The sequence below is a fragment of the Cloeon dipterum genome, chromosome X (assembly GCF_949628265.1).
Source record: "Cloeon dipterum chromosome X, ieCloDipt1.1, whole genome shotgun sequence".
In the NCBI taxonomy this organism is placed as follows: Eukaryota; Metazoa; Arthropoda; class Insecta; order Ephemeroptera; family Baetidae; genus Cloeon; species Cloeon dipterum.
The window spans coordinates 9,199,027-9,215,205 of record NC_088790.1 but is presented as its reverse complement, the minus strand read 5'-3'; the positions used below and the strand labels follow the sequence as shown (position 1 = coordinate 9,215,205).

The window sequence follows — 16,179 nt, the reverse complement described above, 5'->3', positions numbered from 1 at the left end:
CGCTCCCACAGCTAGCAGACTTTCACCACTCGCTCGTAAAAAAAGAAACAAGCGCGAATGGCAAAAGTAAAATAAAATCTCTGCTGTCGCGCCTCCTCTTCACGCTGCCGTCGCTTTTTCCGCCAACACTCGCGTTATGTGCGAACTTTGTCCATATTTTCAGAAGATGTTACGCAATTTTATTTGATGATGTGAATACACTTGTCATTTCAAGGGGCATTCGGCTACTTGATTAATTGAATTTTTTCCCAGTGTCGAATCCTTGACTGCATTACTGCAATAGTAGTTTTTCAACATGTCGAGTGATTGAGGAAGAAAGAGAAGGTTCATTGCAATATCAGTTGCTGACATTATAATTAAACAAACCAATCATGTATTGTTGATGTAACGTTTTATTTGCTTTAACACTACTTATAAATTAGTCACACAGAATTCGTTAAAAAAATGTTGCTCAAAAATTGGAATGCCTTCTTTTTTCAGCTCTTGTGAGGATCAATAAGGCTGTGAAAATGAGATAGTTGACTATTTATTTTGGGATATAGGTCTCACTTAGCCACGTAATTTTAGGTGGCGGCTGGCTGAACAGGCTGCAACCGAATTTTGGCCTAGCGGCGTCGACTGAGCGATTTAGCAGGCGGCTGGCAAACTTTTTAAAGTGAAGTTTGATAGTGCTTAGCAGTCGGAATGGTAGGAGGACAATTTTTGCTCCGGCACTTTTCAATTTTTCTACTTTTTGACCGGTGGCTCGCACAGCTTGGTCAAATTCGCGGCGGCTGGCGGCTAACCATAATGTGACCCAACATTTTCCGGCTGGCTGAGACCTCTACTGCTGGACCTTTAATAAGCACAAATAGAGGTCTCAGCCAGCCGCACTGCGCCGCATCAGCCAGCAAATTTTGGGTCATGTGGTGGTCAGCCGCCAGCCACCGTGAATCTGGCTAACAAGTTGTGCCAGCCGCAGGTAAAAAATGGGTAAAAAATCAAAAAATCTAGGAGAAAAATATTCTTCCGGCCCTTTGTACTATCAAAATTCACGTTTAAAATATTGTCAGCCAGCCGCCGCCACAGGCTAAAAATTCGGCTAAGCCGTCGTCTTAAATCTCGTGGCTATGATTGTGAGACCTCTAAGCAAGAATTATGCAATTTACGCCTGAAATTAATGGTATCTTTCCACTCTAAAGCTAATCAGATCTAAAATCAGCATTTATGACTCTCCAAGTTTTGGTGCTAGCCGCTCAGACAAGCTACCTTTTGAGTTGCTTGAGCGGCGTGTCTGTGTCACCGCACGATGGTCTCGCTGCTTTTTCTGAATGGGGACCTGCAGTGTGCCAAACATGTGTGCTCGGTCAGCGGCTTCTTTCATGCGAGCCGGCGCGTCGACGTAATTATTGTTTTGATTAAGTTTTCTCCTTTCGCCCAACAAGGCCGTTCGCCAGCGCAATTGTACAAATTGTCGTGTCGTCGTCGCGAGCGCTGCCACGGCGGTTTTGTAACCAAATTGCGAGGCTATTCATTTGGGCTTTATTGGCTGGACACGATGTCTGTGTCCTGAATGTTTTTTGCACTCAAAGCCGCCGTCGGTGATTCTTCTCTCAATGGCTGAGTAAATATAGCCTGCACGCTCGACGGAGTCTGGCGCGCGTATTGCAGAAACGCTCACCGCTGCCATTCATGAGGAGAGCAGGAGAGAATCAGTCCCGGCGACGGCGGTGGCGACGAGCGGCCGGGAGTGCGCCGCCGCGTTAATTAGATGCAATTTTATGAAAGTGAAAACACACTTGTCTGTGCACACCATATTTTGCTGTCAATGAGTGAAATATTCATAAACGCCGTCACTTGGCTCTCTGTCTGCTATATGCACTCAGGAAGTTACAAATCAGGCGTTTTCAAATCTAGGGAGCAACAAACTATGGCTCTCATTTTTCTTGCTGTGAGCTCCTTCAATAAATTTAAGTCAAAATTTTAGATAGGGTCAACGCTGAAAAACGGATGTTTGTGCATTAAAAATTATTTGTTTAAATTAACGTTTAATTGAGATTTTCTTTCGTTTGGTAAAATGTACCATCAATTTTGTGCCTATTTGGTATATTGCGAGGCTAGAAGTTTTAAATTGATTAGATCTTTTTGCTCTTTTTATCCCTGTCTGAGGAACGATCTGAATTTCAGATGTTTTAAATTAGCTACTAATTGTTCTAAAATGGGGCTAGAAGAATAGAACTTGGAGCAAAAGAACAGATCTGGAAGATTTAAAAAAGTATTTTAAATTTGTTACCTGATTTGAAATAACTTAGGAAAAATTGAAAATAAAAAATATAAAATCGTAATTATTCTGGTTATGATTCTGGTCACTTCAACCAAATTTAGCTGATGTTTTGAAGAAAATGTACAACTTCTAAGTGATAATTCATAAAGAAGTTTTGAAAAAATAAACGAAATTATTTTGAATTTACTCGCAAGTTTTTTATAAGCTTATAAAAAACAGTTTTCAAGTTTGAATGTTTATTCAGATGGTTTTCCATTTAATCAATCTCTTGTTTCGCTCAAATAACATTGGTTCAATGAAAAACCTTAAAAATTTACGATTCATGCTTTTCATGGTCCGTTACAAGTTACAAGTCACTGTCTATGTAATTGATTGCTGAAAATAATCTGAATCTGAAGTTCAGATATACTAGTGTTTTTATTTAGCATTCAAAAAACACTGCCTCATCTTACAATTAGGCTCAAATTTAAAGCCAACACGCCATATATCACACCTGTGAAACTTGCTTTCAAGAAGTGAAAATTAAATTTGTCAACCACGTCCGCCCCTGCAACGAATTTTAAAATGTGACTGGCAGACGCAGAGGCGAAGGTGAGGTCAACGGTCGAACGAATTTTAGACAGGGCGAAAATAATTATCGACTGCGCCGAGTTGAACGATCTGCGCTGCAAAGACCAGTTTCACAAATATACGTGCGCACATATACATCGCGACGAGGAGGTGGATTAAAGGACGAATTTTAAACAGCCGCCGCCCCTCCATGCGCGCCGAGCTGGACCGCTACCTTTCTATATAAAAGACTTGCGAACGCCGACGTGCGAGTTTTGTCGAAAGTAGTTTGCTGCTCGGCAAGCAGCACCTTTGTTTTGTCTCTAGCTCGTCGCCGGCCAGATGAAGTTACCCTCCGCGGCCGCCGCAACCCTCTGCACCCTGCTGCTTGTCCAAAATGGTGAGTTCAACGCCCGCAATAATTTGTGCCCTGCAAATTCGAGACATGCTCAATTTCGTTTTCAGATGAGTTTTCTGATAAGTCTCTATGTAGTCCTTGCTCTACCGAAAAAAATTAACTCAGAGAAGGGGATTGCACTGATTAATTTTCCCCCAGCGTGCATCAATGACCTATATAGGCCATATATTGCTGTAAACTGCAAAGAAACTTATCAAAACTGAAAAAAACTTCAAATTTTGACTATTCATTACTAAATAATCATATGTAAGATTCTGATAAATTTTTTGATTAATTTGTTTATTGGTTATGGTAACAAAGTCGAAGAATAGTCAACCTATATTGAGATTATTTTTTACTGAGTGAGATTTCTCGAGAGAACTGGAAAATGTATCTAGTAAAAATTTTGAGATCGAGGAGTAATTTGTAACGAGTTGAATTTTTCATTTACTGTTTTTTAGTTCAGTTCACGAACATTTCACAATTCACTTAAGCTGAGATTATTAGGACTTGTATGAATAAAATGCCTTAAGCAGAAGATCAATTATTGTTAAAAAGTGATTTAAAATATCGCATTAAGCGGCCCTAAATAAAAGCCATCTAAAAATTCCTGATAATTGAATTATTTATCTCAGGGTAAACGAGTGATGAATTTAGCTTAAAATCATGGAGGATTTTTGCACAGAACCTTCTAAGATAGATTTACGAAATTTTTCGGAAATGAATGAACGACTTCGGTAAAAAAACTGTTGAATAATTTTCGAAGCTCAAAGTTGTACGAGTTATTTAGTTTAAATATAATTGTAAATTAGCAACAAATTTATAATTCAAATACCAAATAGTATTAAATGAATTTCTTTGCATATATGACTTGCGTGAAGTTCCAAAACGGCCTTAATTTCCGATTAAAATTTCTGCGGGTGGTGAATTTTTATGAAACAAATTCGCACGTTTCGTGAGCGCATTAACAATTCAAAAGTTGTGCAAAAAGCGGCGTAAAATGTGCGAAAATGCATGATATGAGATAATAAAACGTCTAATTAATTCCACCCGGCACCATGCGTTATGAAAATCGTGGCAATGACACGAAGCGTGAAATGTATTGTTGCGCGGCTGCGGGCGATGCTTTTGTTGTTGTTGTTTTGCCGCTGCAGCAGGCCCGAATTAGAGCCTTGCGTGCCACTCTGGTTTAAGGAAATTTCGACAGTCGCAAACGCCTTATATAGAGAGGGAATATAGGAATACAAAATTCAGTCAAGGCCGCTTTGTTTGTATTTTCTTATCCAGATAAAGCAGATTTAATTAGTTTTGTGCTAGAAATTTAATCGGCAAAATGCCTCTCGTTTTATGGCGTTTGTGTAAGACGCGTGTTCTTGAGAAATCATAGAGCTGAATGATGCGCGATTCTATATTTATAAAAAAGGAAAATACATAGAGATGTGCACATTGTGAATTATCACTAGTTTGCCCTTGCTGCATGCGCGTCAATTTGAATTATTCACACTCACCGTCCCTCTATAGTTGCAAGAAAGTTGCACACGTGTGTCTATTAATGCACAAATACACAATGTATTAAATGTTTGTGCGAAACCCTTGGATGAGAACTGTTTATAGCTGTTCGTATATGGAATAAGACCATCTAAAGAACAGTTTCTGGCTCTTCTGAGAAAAATTTGTCCTCGCCACAAATTGTGACCGTTGCCAAATTTTCTCACCTCTTTTCTGAGGCTAATGGATTCGGCGTAAAAAGGTATATAACCCAATTGAACGCAGCATCTTCTGCCAATTAAGCAATTCCCTAATCGACTTCACCAATTTCACTCTCTAGTGGCCGAAGTGTCTTATAATCTCGATCAGAGCCAACAAAATAGGAGCACAAGCAACTCGCTGATCTTGTTTTGTGAGTGTGCGTGAAATTTGGCTGCGAAATCGCGCGCGGAGCGAAGACACACGGCGAAGCAAGCGAGCGAGAGAGAAAAAAATCGCCTCCGAGGAGTCCTCTCTTGACAATGCCTTATGTAGGTGACCTTGAAATCCCAATTTCTTTTCGTTTTGGATGCTCTTTCTTTCCGACTGTCTTTCAAGCCGCGTGTGCAATTAAAAACAAACCACGCCGAGTTTTCTCAGGAAAAGCAGCCGCGCAACAATACGAAACGACTTTTTCTCGTGCTTTCGCAACGGATGATTAATTATTCACGAGTGAAATTATCTCATCCGATCGCGCGAGATGCGCGTCCGCCGACACGAAAATTTCAGAGCACATTTTGCCCGCTTTTGCAACACGCCGAAATGATTATTTTGCTATAGACTACGTGCGTAACGTTAATTTTGAGTTGCAAACAGGTTAATTTCTTTGCCCGGGGTCTACGAGAGCGGACAGTGCACCTGGAAATATGAATTTAATTGCGACCGTGCTTCGAGCCACGTGAAATACAAAAAAAATCAGTACATAGCACGTGCCGAATCCAGAGACTGTTAGCCAAGTGCGCTTAATTGTCGCTGTTAAGTAATCGATTAGACAACCAGCTTTTGCAACGATTGCTTTTCAATCCGCCTAACAAGCAGATTTTAATTGAGGATGTTGGCCAGTGATTGCAGGATACTGCATTTTGCGATACAAAAAACGTAATTTAACTGTTGCAAGAACATCCAATTGCCCTGCCAATTTCACTTCCTGAACAGACAAGGGAGCAAATCTTTTTAGTCAGAAAGTTAAATGCTATACAAGTTAATCGTTTGATTACGACAGGATCATATTCAAAATTTTAGATGCAATAATTAAATTCCTTTACATTTTATCAACTTGACACCAAGAATTAATGGTTCAAATTAAAACTGTTGAGCCAAAACGATGATTGAATCAGATGACTTGTCCTAGAAAACACTAAATGGGCGTGTAGTTTGCAATACAAAATGCTAAACAGTTCTATTTTTGTCTATAGCACACATTTTAAAAGATCAAGCTAATGTGGTGCAAAATTCATCTGAACTGATTGATTTATTTTATTTTCTATTAAAAAAATGAATCAAAATATATATTTGATGTGAATGTTTGAATTATTAAATATTTTCTCATTTTTAATCTTTATTTAGATTGAGAAAAATTAAAAACTTGAAAATTAAGGTCATCCAAAAATTACCAATATAAAAATGTAATGTGAAAAATTCTTTTCCCAGCATTTAAAACCACATTTCCTAAAACACCAGTTCAAACAAAAGTGGTGTGCAATTTTCTGTAAAATAAAAGCAGTTCATCCAATTCAACAGATTTCACCCAATTTAAACTGAGCGCAACGTAATTACAGCATTATTCATCCAATGGTATGTTGCATAAGCGCAGGGACAAAATAGTCGTGTGCTTTTATTCGCGACCCATGGTGTAATTTAACGCCAACAGCGCATTTCTCTTCCAATTTTTGTGTAACGACAACACACACGCTGGTACTCGGATCCAGCTGTGCAGTGCACACACGTATGTATTTAGAGTATTGTCTTTCCCCTGGCTGCATGCATTTATTATTTTCACGTAAAATGCACTCGTCGTGCTTTCTACGACCTGATGGACTGGCACTTCAATAAATTAACATGCCCTCGCCAGCATTTACCTGATTGCACTTTAGAAAGGCGCGCGCACGGGGATTATTTTCTGTGCTCGCACATTGCATTTGGATATAAAATAATTTTGCTCTCCCCGCGCGCGCGTGGCGAGAGATATCTTTGCCCGTTGTCTCTCAAGCCATCACCATCACCGCAGCGAAAGAAAGGTCGAAATTTCTCTTAACAAAAGGGCGCGTTTGAAGTGCAGTGTGTGCTTTCTTATTTTCAAGACCCGCCGTCGCAGCTGCAATGATATTTGATATACAGCGGCGAGGCAGGAAGTCGCAGTACTCTTAACATATATGAGATATTTATTAAATATTTGTAAAAGACTTACAAACCATTAAAATATGATCAGACGGTTTCTTCGCATTAATTAAAAAAATAGTATATATTTCCGAACCTATGGAGGCCTGACTTATTGACCTTTAAGCTTAAAAATTCGATGCTTTATTTTTCAGTGAACTGCCTTAAAGAAAAGGATGAAGATGATCCGGGCTATTTTGGCAAGCCGTTGGGCAAGCTGAGCGAGCACCATCATGCGGTCAAGGGTTTCGTGTACGCCATTGACTCAAGGACACTGCACATCAGACACTTCACGTACGACGGAGAGGGACCAGGTCAGTAATTTAGCCAGAAACTTAGAATTGCCTTCTTACATCAAATTTCTTTCGATTCAAGGCGCCTACTTCTACGCTGGAAACTCCAAGTCACCTAGTTCTTCCGGATTCCGGCTCAGGGACGAAAGGGGCAGGTAAATTAATTGCCAAATTTATATCGCATCATTCTTTCTGGGTCAATTTTGTGTCCAGTCTCTGAAAATCTCGTTTCCGCCGGCTGATCATTTTTTCGGCTCGTGTTTTAATTGAAAAAGAGCAGACCGGCGCCTTTCGGTCGGCGGTGTGAGCCAGAGGAGCTGGCTCGCAGATGGATTGAGAGTGTATATGTATGAGTACAGTTAAATGGTGCTCCAAATTCAATGTTGCAGTCCCAAGGTGTTGAGAAAGTACAACGACGAGCACATCACTTTGTCCCTACCCGAGGGCAAAACCTTGAACAGCATCAAGTGGTTCTCGGTCTGGTGCGAGGATTTCTCGGTAAGCAGACTCTGGATTTATTGCGCTGGTCGCGACGAGATTTGTTTCTCTCCTCGCTGCGCACGCCAATTCCACTTTCTTTTTCGCCTTTTGTTTCGCACTTCACTTTGTTCCGTTCGCCGTTCAATTTTTCCCGTTGCAGTCACGCAATCTTCATTTCGTGCGAGAGCACATTATAGAGGTTCATGCTACCGGGAAAAGTGATTTCGTTTTTAACCATCGCCTCCTGCCCCCATTTGCGCGATCGTAAAGTTATATACTCGGGCAAATAGTCGTGAGACGGGATTTGTCATGAGTTATTAGGCCATTGTTGCGATTTTCAGGTCAACTTCGGAGACGTGAAGATCCCCAAGGGCTTCGAGTACCCAAAGCCGCAGAAATTGGGGTCGCTCTCTGGAATTCATCATGTTTCGTCTGACCCCGTGGTTATTGTCGACGCCCAAACCTTCCTTGTTCCAAACTTTTCATACGACGGTGAAGCTCCAGGTAAAACATCAATAACTAAGCAATAAAGTTTTATTTTATAAACATGTTCATTTATTAGCATTTTCATTTACACCACTATTAGACATGAAATCAGTAAAACTGTCAAATTATGTTTGTTTAGACGCGAAATTCTGGGTCGGAAGTGGTGAAACTCCCACCCCCCAGGGCATCAAGGTGGCCGACGAAAACGGCAGTTTCGACCCTCTCAAGAAATACGACAGCAAAACCTTGGTCATCACCCTTCCAGGCACGCTGACTGTTCACGAAATAGGTCACTTTGGCGTGTGGTGCGAGGCGTTCGCGGTCGACTTTGGCCACGTGAAGGTTCCCCCATACGCACTCGTGCCACCCTCCCTGCGGATGCTCAACGTCTCGCCTCAGGTACGCTCAAATGCAATGAAAAACCTTTGGTATCAGAATAGCATGTCCTGGCTTCATCGATTTTAAAATTACAATTGAACTCGACATCAATTAACCCGAGGTTGACTCGTGTTTGTACGGCATGTGAATGTTTTTAACCAAATATCCACGATTCAATCACATAATATGGGTGAAGTTTCTCTCCTTACGCCTCTCTTTCCTGCGAACCAAACCAAACTCTAGTCCCTGTAAAGACAAGCGACCGACAAAGACAAATTTCAAGACAGAACGAGACGCAATGGACTGCCTGACAGACGGGATCGCAGCCCCGAATCTGACATGGCTTTTCTTGCAGAAACCAAAAAGCCTGGAAGACATATTCTACAGCTACCCTGAGCTGCAGGTGGCTGCATCGTCACCTGAAAGGCGTTTGTCAACGAATTTCTTCCCTCAAGATGTCCAGCCAGTGACATTCAAGCCACCGCTTCAATCGTATTACCCTCCCGCATCGACGTACGCATTGGCTTCCAATCATCAGCCGCTAGTGTACGTGCCACCCCAGAGGCAGGTCTACCACTTCTACACGCAACCCCAACAAGATTACTACATCGGCGAACAGCAACAACAGCTCACGAGCGTGGCTCCACAACCAGCCGAGCAGCAAAATTCCCAACAACAAGTGTTCTACCATTTCTGAGCACCACACAGCCTGAACTTAAATTTGGAAAGCCGTAGATTTCTGAATCAACTCAGATTCCAATATTTTGTTACATATATTATATATTCGCGCGTACATTTTATTTATTGCTCCCCTAACTTATTTTTGTTAAGCGGGCTCCAGTACAGAGGCGTAAGGAGAGATGAATAGAATAAAGGCGTTTTTTGTACAACTGTCGTCTAGTTATTTACAATCCTTTTTCAACCGTATTTTAGTCGCGGCTGAATTGCGAAGTTCTTCACGATTCGTCGGAATTCGAGGTGCGCTGGGCCCTCGCCGGAGAGAGCGCAGTTATTCAACTTGTCGGAAAAATTGGTGAGCATGTTAATTTCATAAGATTCGACTCAATCGGATCTCAACGTTCCGCAGACTCTGGAGACTACATGGCATTTGGTTTATCTGGAGACGTCTCCAAAACGAAAATGATTGGCGGAGATGCAGTAGTGGCTTGGATTGACCCTGAGGACAATCAAGGCTACGCAGTGGACTACTACCTAGAGGGAAAATCTCAATGTGCCGGCAGCAGAGGCAGTTGTCCTGACAACAACCTCAGGGTAATGGATTCGACTTGCGAAAAGGCAATATTTTACTGTTTAAAATCCTACAGGACGAAACCGCAAGCGTCAGGTTGCTGAACTCAGCCATGGTCAACGGATACACTATAGTGACTTATCAGAGAGCACTCCAAGGATCCGACGAGTTTGACAAACCTATCTTTAACAACGGAACGGAGCAAGCGGTCATCTGGGGAATAGGGCCTCTGAACTCAAAAAAAGAAGTTTCTTTCCACTCCATCTACCCTAAAGGTATGTTTTGTGCTTTAATACTAACAATAAGTTAAGAAAACAAAACACGTCCATGCTGCAGGCAACGTTAAGCTCAACTTCAACCGCTACCCTGAATGGAACTGCCAAAAACCCGAGGAGGGCAGCACTCCTTCCTCAGCTCTGACCGACCTGGAGAAGGAAATGAGTGTTTCAGCTGCTACTCCTAAGCCCGTAGAAGTACCCAAAGACGCTTGGTCTATTCCCCCTATTCCCTGTTATGAACCTGAAGACGGTGTCTTCTACGCTCAAATGGGACCCACTGGCGGGAAAAGAGGATATTCAGCAATTACAGGTATGAGAGTCATCAGTGAATGACCTGTTTGAAATTACCATAGTCAATGAAAGCCCAGGATATTTAAAATCGATGCTCCGTTTTTGAGCAAGAAAATTATGACAAAAATAAAAACATTCCAACCTCGAATTTCAATCGCTTAGATAGTTAATACAGAAGCATGGAAAAAAGAATACAAATACGTACTTATGCATAAGTTATTAGACGGCCATTACGACCTTAAAATACCATTTTTACAGATGCAATTATTAACGTTTTAATTTAAGTCTTGTAAAATTTGTCATATTATTAATAGTTAAAATTTTAAAGATACACTGCAAACCTTGATGGCCTTAATTGTCGTGCTTTGAGTAGTTATAGATGTGCTACTTTAAATTCAAAGTTCAAGGTGCATAGTAAGCATAAACATAAAAGTTAAGTTGATTTGGGTCAGACTAGAATAAATTAAATTATTATTTTGCACAGGCCACGTCGGTTGGGGAATCTCCTGGTTCATAAACGGCCTGCTCATCCCTGAAATTAACGTGGTTAGAGGAAAGAGCTACACATTTGTGGTTGAAGGCGGAGACAATATCGATATTCCTGCTAGATACCATCCCTTCTATATCACCGACGACGCTGTCGGTGGCTATGAGCACAAGACTTCTGAAGAAAAAAAGGTACTCGTCCTTAAAGAAAGGAGTTAAAAGAGCAAATAAATAATCAAACTATTCGGCAGGCTATAAAAGTTTTCGCTGGCGTTAAATTCGACAAGAGGGGTAGAGCAACTCCTACCGGCACTGGTCGCTTTTGCAACTGGACGCCCAGCCCTGACCACGCGGCGGACGACAGCCCCTCTTTTGGAGCTTACCAACAAACACTCAAGCTGGAGTGTGACGAAGGCGAGCCAGGCATTCTGCAGTGGACGCCCGACAACAACACGCCTGATACTGTTTACTATCAGGTATAAAAAATAAAAAGATGGAAGAGATGCGGAGGGGAATTTTAAATTTGTTTTACAATTTATGGTTTTATCTTTCCTTTGCTTTTTAGGCAAGTTGATTTAAATAACGTAATTGATTTTAGAATCACTACGTCAGCCATAATTTAATTTTTGATCTCAATTAGGAAGCAATTTTAAATGAAAATCAAGATTGAATTATTATGGGGATAAATTGGTATTTCTTAATTGGCTGTAAATCTCATTAATTTTATTGCAGTGTTACACTCACCGGTATTTGGGCTGGAAAATAAACGTCCATGACAGCTGCGACCAGCAGCCGGCACGATCTGACGCCGCCGCTGAAGACCCGATTGACAGGAAGGGAACCGCGGAGGAGGAGCCAGAAGAGGCTGCCAGCGTCAACGTAGAGACTAGGGTTAAAGTTCCTTACGGTGAGAAGGTGGCCGTCGTGCCAGACGCCGTCCTGTCCGCGTCACACGATTTGCTGCCACCGTCTGCTGCCCAAGTGTCCTACGTGAGCAGCCTGACTTCCAGAAGAGACGAAGAAGTCGTTGTGGCCAATAAGGACGAGCCAGAGTCCAAGGAGCACCCGCAGTTCGAAAGTCCCAAGTACACTGAGACCTTGGAGCCCATGTTTGTCGCTTCACCAGTGGACAGGAACTTCAAGGACACGTCCAGGCTCTCTAACTTCCCCTCCAGCTTTAACAAGGGTAAGCACTTTGTGCGGAGACAGCACTCTCCGCCGCAGCAGAGACTGCGCTATCCGCACGTCACCCAAAAGCGGGCGCATTATTTCCGACGCCCGCAGCATCTGCAGTATTGAATCGACGGACTTTTTTGAGAAATCCTTTTAGTCAGAAAGTGTTAACCCCCCAAACGAAACGATCGACCGAAGCATTATTACCTGACTCGAGATTATTAACTGTTTAAGTGGTTTTTGAATTTGTTTCAAACTGCACGTGATCTTTTTGTGTTTGTGTATATCAAACTAGAAATAAATTTCTTCTATTGACATTGTCTAAATTCGAATCATAGTTTAGAAAACAGCCGAAGACGTCAAAAAACTGAGTTTTTGCTACAATCGCATTTGATGCCACGCGATCTTGCCCTGAATGCAGCCCGACACGAGAACAGGCTCGACCGGGCTAAATTTAGTGCAAGCGACCACATTACCGTGACAAATGTTGGTTCGCACTTCATACAAGCATTTAGAACCAGTGGGCGCGAGTGGCGAACCTTGTTTAGTCCACGGGTCTTCACAGTCAGGGCTGAATGCCAGTAATCTCACTCCAAAGCCAAAAGGCGAGCTCACCAGCCGTCCGTCTGGACTGAATGCCTGTTCCTTGATGAAGCCTTGCCCCACGTTTGATTCTTCACTGAAGTACAGCAGCCGTCGCTTGTTTTTATGGATCCGCGGGATTTCATTTAAGTCATCTAGATCCAAAGAAATTGATTTAAGTAATGAAGCGGAATGGACGCGCATAAGTGTCTTACCTAAATTAACATCCTCCTCTGACGAGAGTGCGTATTCGATCCTCTCTCTCGTAAATGAATTGGTGCTACTCCTGTCTATTTCTATGTCCTCGTCCTCATCTAGGTGGTTTTTGCGTGGCAATTCTTGAATGTCATGCAAACAAGTCCACTGGAACAGAACGTCATAGTTTCAGCATTAAAAAAATTGCAGAATATTCCTCTTAAAAATGCACTTTAATAATTTTTAACATTAAAATAGAATGAAAGGTTGAATTTGGGTTTGAATTTTGAATTTGTTCCAGAACAATTGAAGAATAACTATACAGAAGTTAAAAAATCAGCCAATTTTTGTTAAAAACGGAATGATAAAAAGCAATAATAAAAGAGCATTAAGAAAAATGCGTTTAAGTGTACCAAGGCAAAAATCACAGAGCTCACCTCAGAGTCGTGCTGTGCACTAGTGTTCCTACTGAGTGCGCACCAGCTGTTAGGATGGATTTCCAGGGAAGAAATCGCGGTGGATTCGTCACCACTGGGAAAGTCAGAAATAAGTTCAAGCCTGTTGTTTTTGCAGCTTTTCTTGAATCTTGATGTATATTTTGCTGCCTCAGGGATTATAGTCAGCGTTTCTTGCATCAGTCTGTACAGGCTAGGCTGAGAGATAAAATGTGTTAAGTTAGGAGTTTTCAGAAGTCACTTTAAGAATTACTTTAAAAAGTTTGAGATCCTCTTGGAAATTATCTAAGTTTAGATCATGCACAACCATTATATATCCAGATGAGGTGCTGACTACCAACTTGCTGCCATCAGGAGACAATTTTGTCCGCATTAAGTCGTTTGTTTTGAGCAAGGTCGTGTTAACACAGTCGTCTCCTGAAATTCTGGTCAAAGAAACAAATCAAATGTGAGTAGTTTTTCATGTTTTTTAAGATAACTTTTTGAGTCTAAAACAGTAAAGGAAAACAAAAATAATTGGGATTGAGGATCATAACTTCATTCATATCAAAGACAATGACACGAAAAATGTATGAAGTAAAATGCACAATGATTTCAAACTAATATTAGCGTTAAAACTAAAAGTTGATTTAATGAACAAAGTAGTTGGAATTTTACCCTTAAGATTTCAGGGAATAATCACCCATCGATTTAGGCTCTTTGAGGCAACTTATGCATAACGCTACTTATTTTCCATTGAATTAATGACTCTCTAAGCAAAACAATAATAGTGTGTTTCAAACTTAGCCAAAAATGCTTACTGAAAATGTTTTAAGTTTATTCAAAATTCAGAAAAATAATTTCAAATATAATTAAAATTTGAGAAATATGGAATTCATATTGTCAAACAATTGTGTTAAAAAATGCGTGAAAGTCTCTGAATTAGAAGGCTAAGAACAATGAAAATAACTGCTCCTGTGAATGATTTTACACCAGTATTTTCTAATAAAATTTGATTATATTGCAAATAAGACGAATCACAACATTAGCTCACTTATTTATATCCCAGCAAATGAGCTTCCAGTCAAAGCCTGAAGAGAGGACGACTCCTTGGGACGGGATAACCTCAACATTCTTGACCCAGCTTGTGTGACCTCTGAGCCGGCACAACGGTTCGCGAGAGGATCTCAAGTCCCACAACGCGACCGTGGTGTCATCGCTGCAGCTAAAAAAGCGTTGATCGTCGAGGAAAGTGATCGCGTTGACACAGTCTGTGTGAGCCTCCCGCAAGGCCAGCACTTGCTTTCTGCTCACGCAGTCAAACACCAGGACAGACTTCTTTTCGCAAGCTGACACAAGCTTTTTTCTGCGGTAAAATCAAAATTTAGACTCAACTTCTTGTAGTAGATAAATTATAAATATTTATTAATTCAAAAATAAAAATCTGCTTTCAAATACGAGATTAATTTACTGTCACCAACCCGTCGGGCGAGAATTGGAGGTTGAAAACAGCGCCATGCGAAGGGCCAGTGGCAGCGGAAGCAGTGAAGGCGTCAACTGGTTGAATGTTGTAGAAAAGCTTCGTTCTGAGTAAGTCCTGGACACCGATTGGCTGTTTCAGTCCTAGCTCTCTGCGCCTCAGGTATTCTCGGAAGGTCAAGCCTGACATTTAAACGCCTGCAGCATAGGAATCAATTAGTTACTTTAAGCGTAAAGGCTGCGCAAGTTGAGTCTCACGTGCTATATATGCGGCCAATCTTGTCTGTCAATATCGAATTAATTACTGCCTAAATTTTAGCTGCAACCGGAACCTGTAAAGATGATGTTGTTACTGTATTAGAATTTTAGGTTATAATCCATTTTGAAACACATAAAACGCTGTCATATGGACAATTAATAATATGAAACTGATGCCATTATGATGTTCGCTAAATAACAAATAGCTAAAATCGGCATCAAAATTTGTAATTTAAAAAATTATTATTTTCTGTTCCCCCCCGATTAATGTCACGATAAAATTGCGAAATTGTATCAAGTTCATTTGTGAATAAAATTTTAATAATTTTGAAGCAAGAGCAGGGAGCAGAGGGCATTGTAAGATTTAACGACAGATTTGTGGAAAAGAACTGCCGAATAAAATTGGACAAAGTTCGAAAAAAAAAGAATCGTAAAAATGTGGCTAATTTTTTATGAATAACAGCGACTGAAAGATTGGTCGAAAATACGAAGAGTTATTTTGACCGTCATTTTAATCCAACACGGAAGCAACTCACCTGCCGAAAGAAGTATTACTGTCAAAAAACCTCCATCACTTCTCTTATTGACCTTCACATTCACTATCTTCTCATCTACCACTTATCACCGACGGCGAACTTTTTTCTATGTTTCAATAGAAATTGGCTTTGAAACGGGCCCAAAGTTTGATCGACAGTCCTTCGCGAAACACTTTTTGAGAACACAAGCTTAGATCACAAAAATTTCAAATAGAATATGAGAAAATATTTCCGACGACCGGAGAGCCCTTTCAATTATGTAAGCGAACAAGGACCTTCAGTCTTCAGGTTGTTGCTCACACGGCAGCTCAGGTGTCTTTGTTGTTGTACAGTAGTTGGTAGCACTGCATCGCATCGCTGATGTTACTAACTAAGATTATGTACGGGTTTTATTATCAAATGTAATTTATTCAGGAATATGAAATTAAAATTTAAAAAGCTCTCTAATACAATTTCTCACTGATTTGCA

The 16,179-nt window shown here is 40.9% G+C and overlaps 2 protein-coding genes across 4 annotated transcripts; one reads left to right on the top strand and one right to left on the bottom strand.

Moving 5' to 3' along the window:
• The first annotated feature begins 3,050 nt into the window (after nucleotides 1–3,050).
• On the top strand, nucleotides 3,051–12,541 carry LOC135947007 (protein Skeletor, isoforms B/C-like). 2 transcript variants are annotated; one of them, XM_065495554.1, is made up of 13 exons: nucleotides 3,051–3,212; nucleotides 7,268–7,426; nucleotides 7,488–7,560; nucleotides 7,795–7,903; nucleotides 8,227–8,389; nucleotides 8,511–8,770; nucleotides 9,683–9,782; nucleotides 9,837–10,021; nucleotides 10,075–10,273; nucleotides 10,335–10,586; nucleotides 11,052–11,245; nucleotides 11,305–11,529; nucleotides 11,786–12,541. In XM_065495554.1, the coding sequence occupies exons 1-13, from the start codon at nucleotides 3,155–3,157 to the stop codon at nucleotides 12,350–12,352; spliced, it is 2,544 nt and encodes an 847-aa protein (XP_065351626.1). In that variant the 5' UTR covers nucleotides 3,051–3,154; the 3' UTR covers nucleotides 12,353–12,541. The 2 variants fall into 2 exon arrangements, with proteins under 2 accessions (XP_065351626.1, XP_065351625.1); XM_065495553.1 differs by having other exon boundaries at nucleotides 9,683–10,021.
• On the bottom strand, nucleotides 8,418–16,050 carry LOC135947010 (DDB1- and CUL4-associated factor 10 homolog). 2 transcript variants are annotated; one of them, XM_065495566.1, is made up of 8 exons: nucleotides 15,711–16,050; nucleotides 15,175–15,248; nucleotides 14,919–15,114; nucleotides 14,492–14,803; nucleotides 13,712–13,883; nucleotides 13,441–13,656; nucleotides 13,024–13,171; nucleotides 8,418–12,963 (listed from the first exon to the last, which is right to left on the bottom strand). In XM_065495566.1, the coding sequence occupies exons 3-8, from the start codon at nucleotides 15,104–15,106 to the stop codon at nucleotides 12,605–12,607; spliced, it is 1,395 nt and encodes a 464-aa protein (XP_065351638.1). In that variant the 5' UTR covers nucleotides 15,107–15,114; nucleotides 15,175–15,248; nucleotides 15,711–16,050; the 3' UTR covers nucleotides 8,418–12,604. The 2 variants fall into 2 exon arrangements, with proteins under 2 accessions (XP_065351638.1, XP_065351637.1); XM_065495565.1 differs by having other exon boundaries at nucleotides 8,418–13,171.
• Nucleotides 16,051–16,179: the final 129 nt, after the last annotated feature.

Coding starts and splice junctions, on each gene's coding strand:
- LOC135947007 (XM_065495553.1), top strand. CDS start 3,155: ATGAAGTTACCCTCCGCGGCCGCCGCAACCCTCTGCACCCTGCTGCTT. Junction 7,904..8,226: donor TCTGGTGCGAGGATTTCTCG/GTAAGCAGACTC, acceptor TGCGATTTTCAG/GTCAACTTCGGAGACGTGAA. Junction 11,246..11,304: donor AGACTTCTGAAGAAAAAAAG/GTACTCGTCCTT, acceptor ACTATTCGGCAG/GCTATAAAAGTTTTCGCTGG.
- LOC135947010 (XM_065495565.1), bottom strand. CDS start 15,106: ATGTCAGGCTTGACCTTCCGAGAATACCTGAGGCGCAGAGAGCTAGGA. Junction 13,884..14,491: donor ATTTGCTGGGATATAAATAA/GTGAGCTAATGT, acceptor TTCTTTGACCAG/AATTTCAGGAGACGACTGTG. Junction 13,172..13,440: donor GTGCACAGCACGACTCTGAG/GTGAGCTCTGTG, acceptor GTTCTGTTCCAG/TGGACTTGTTTGCATGACAT.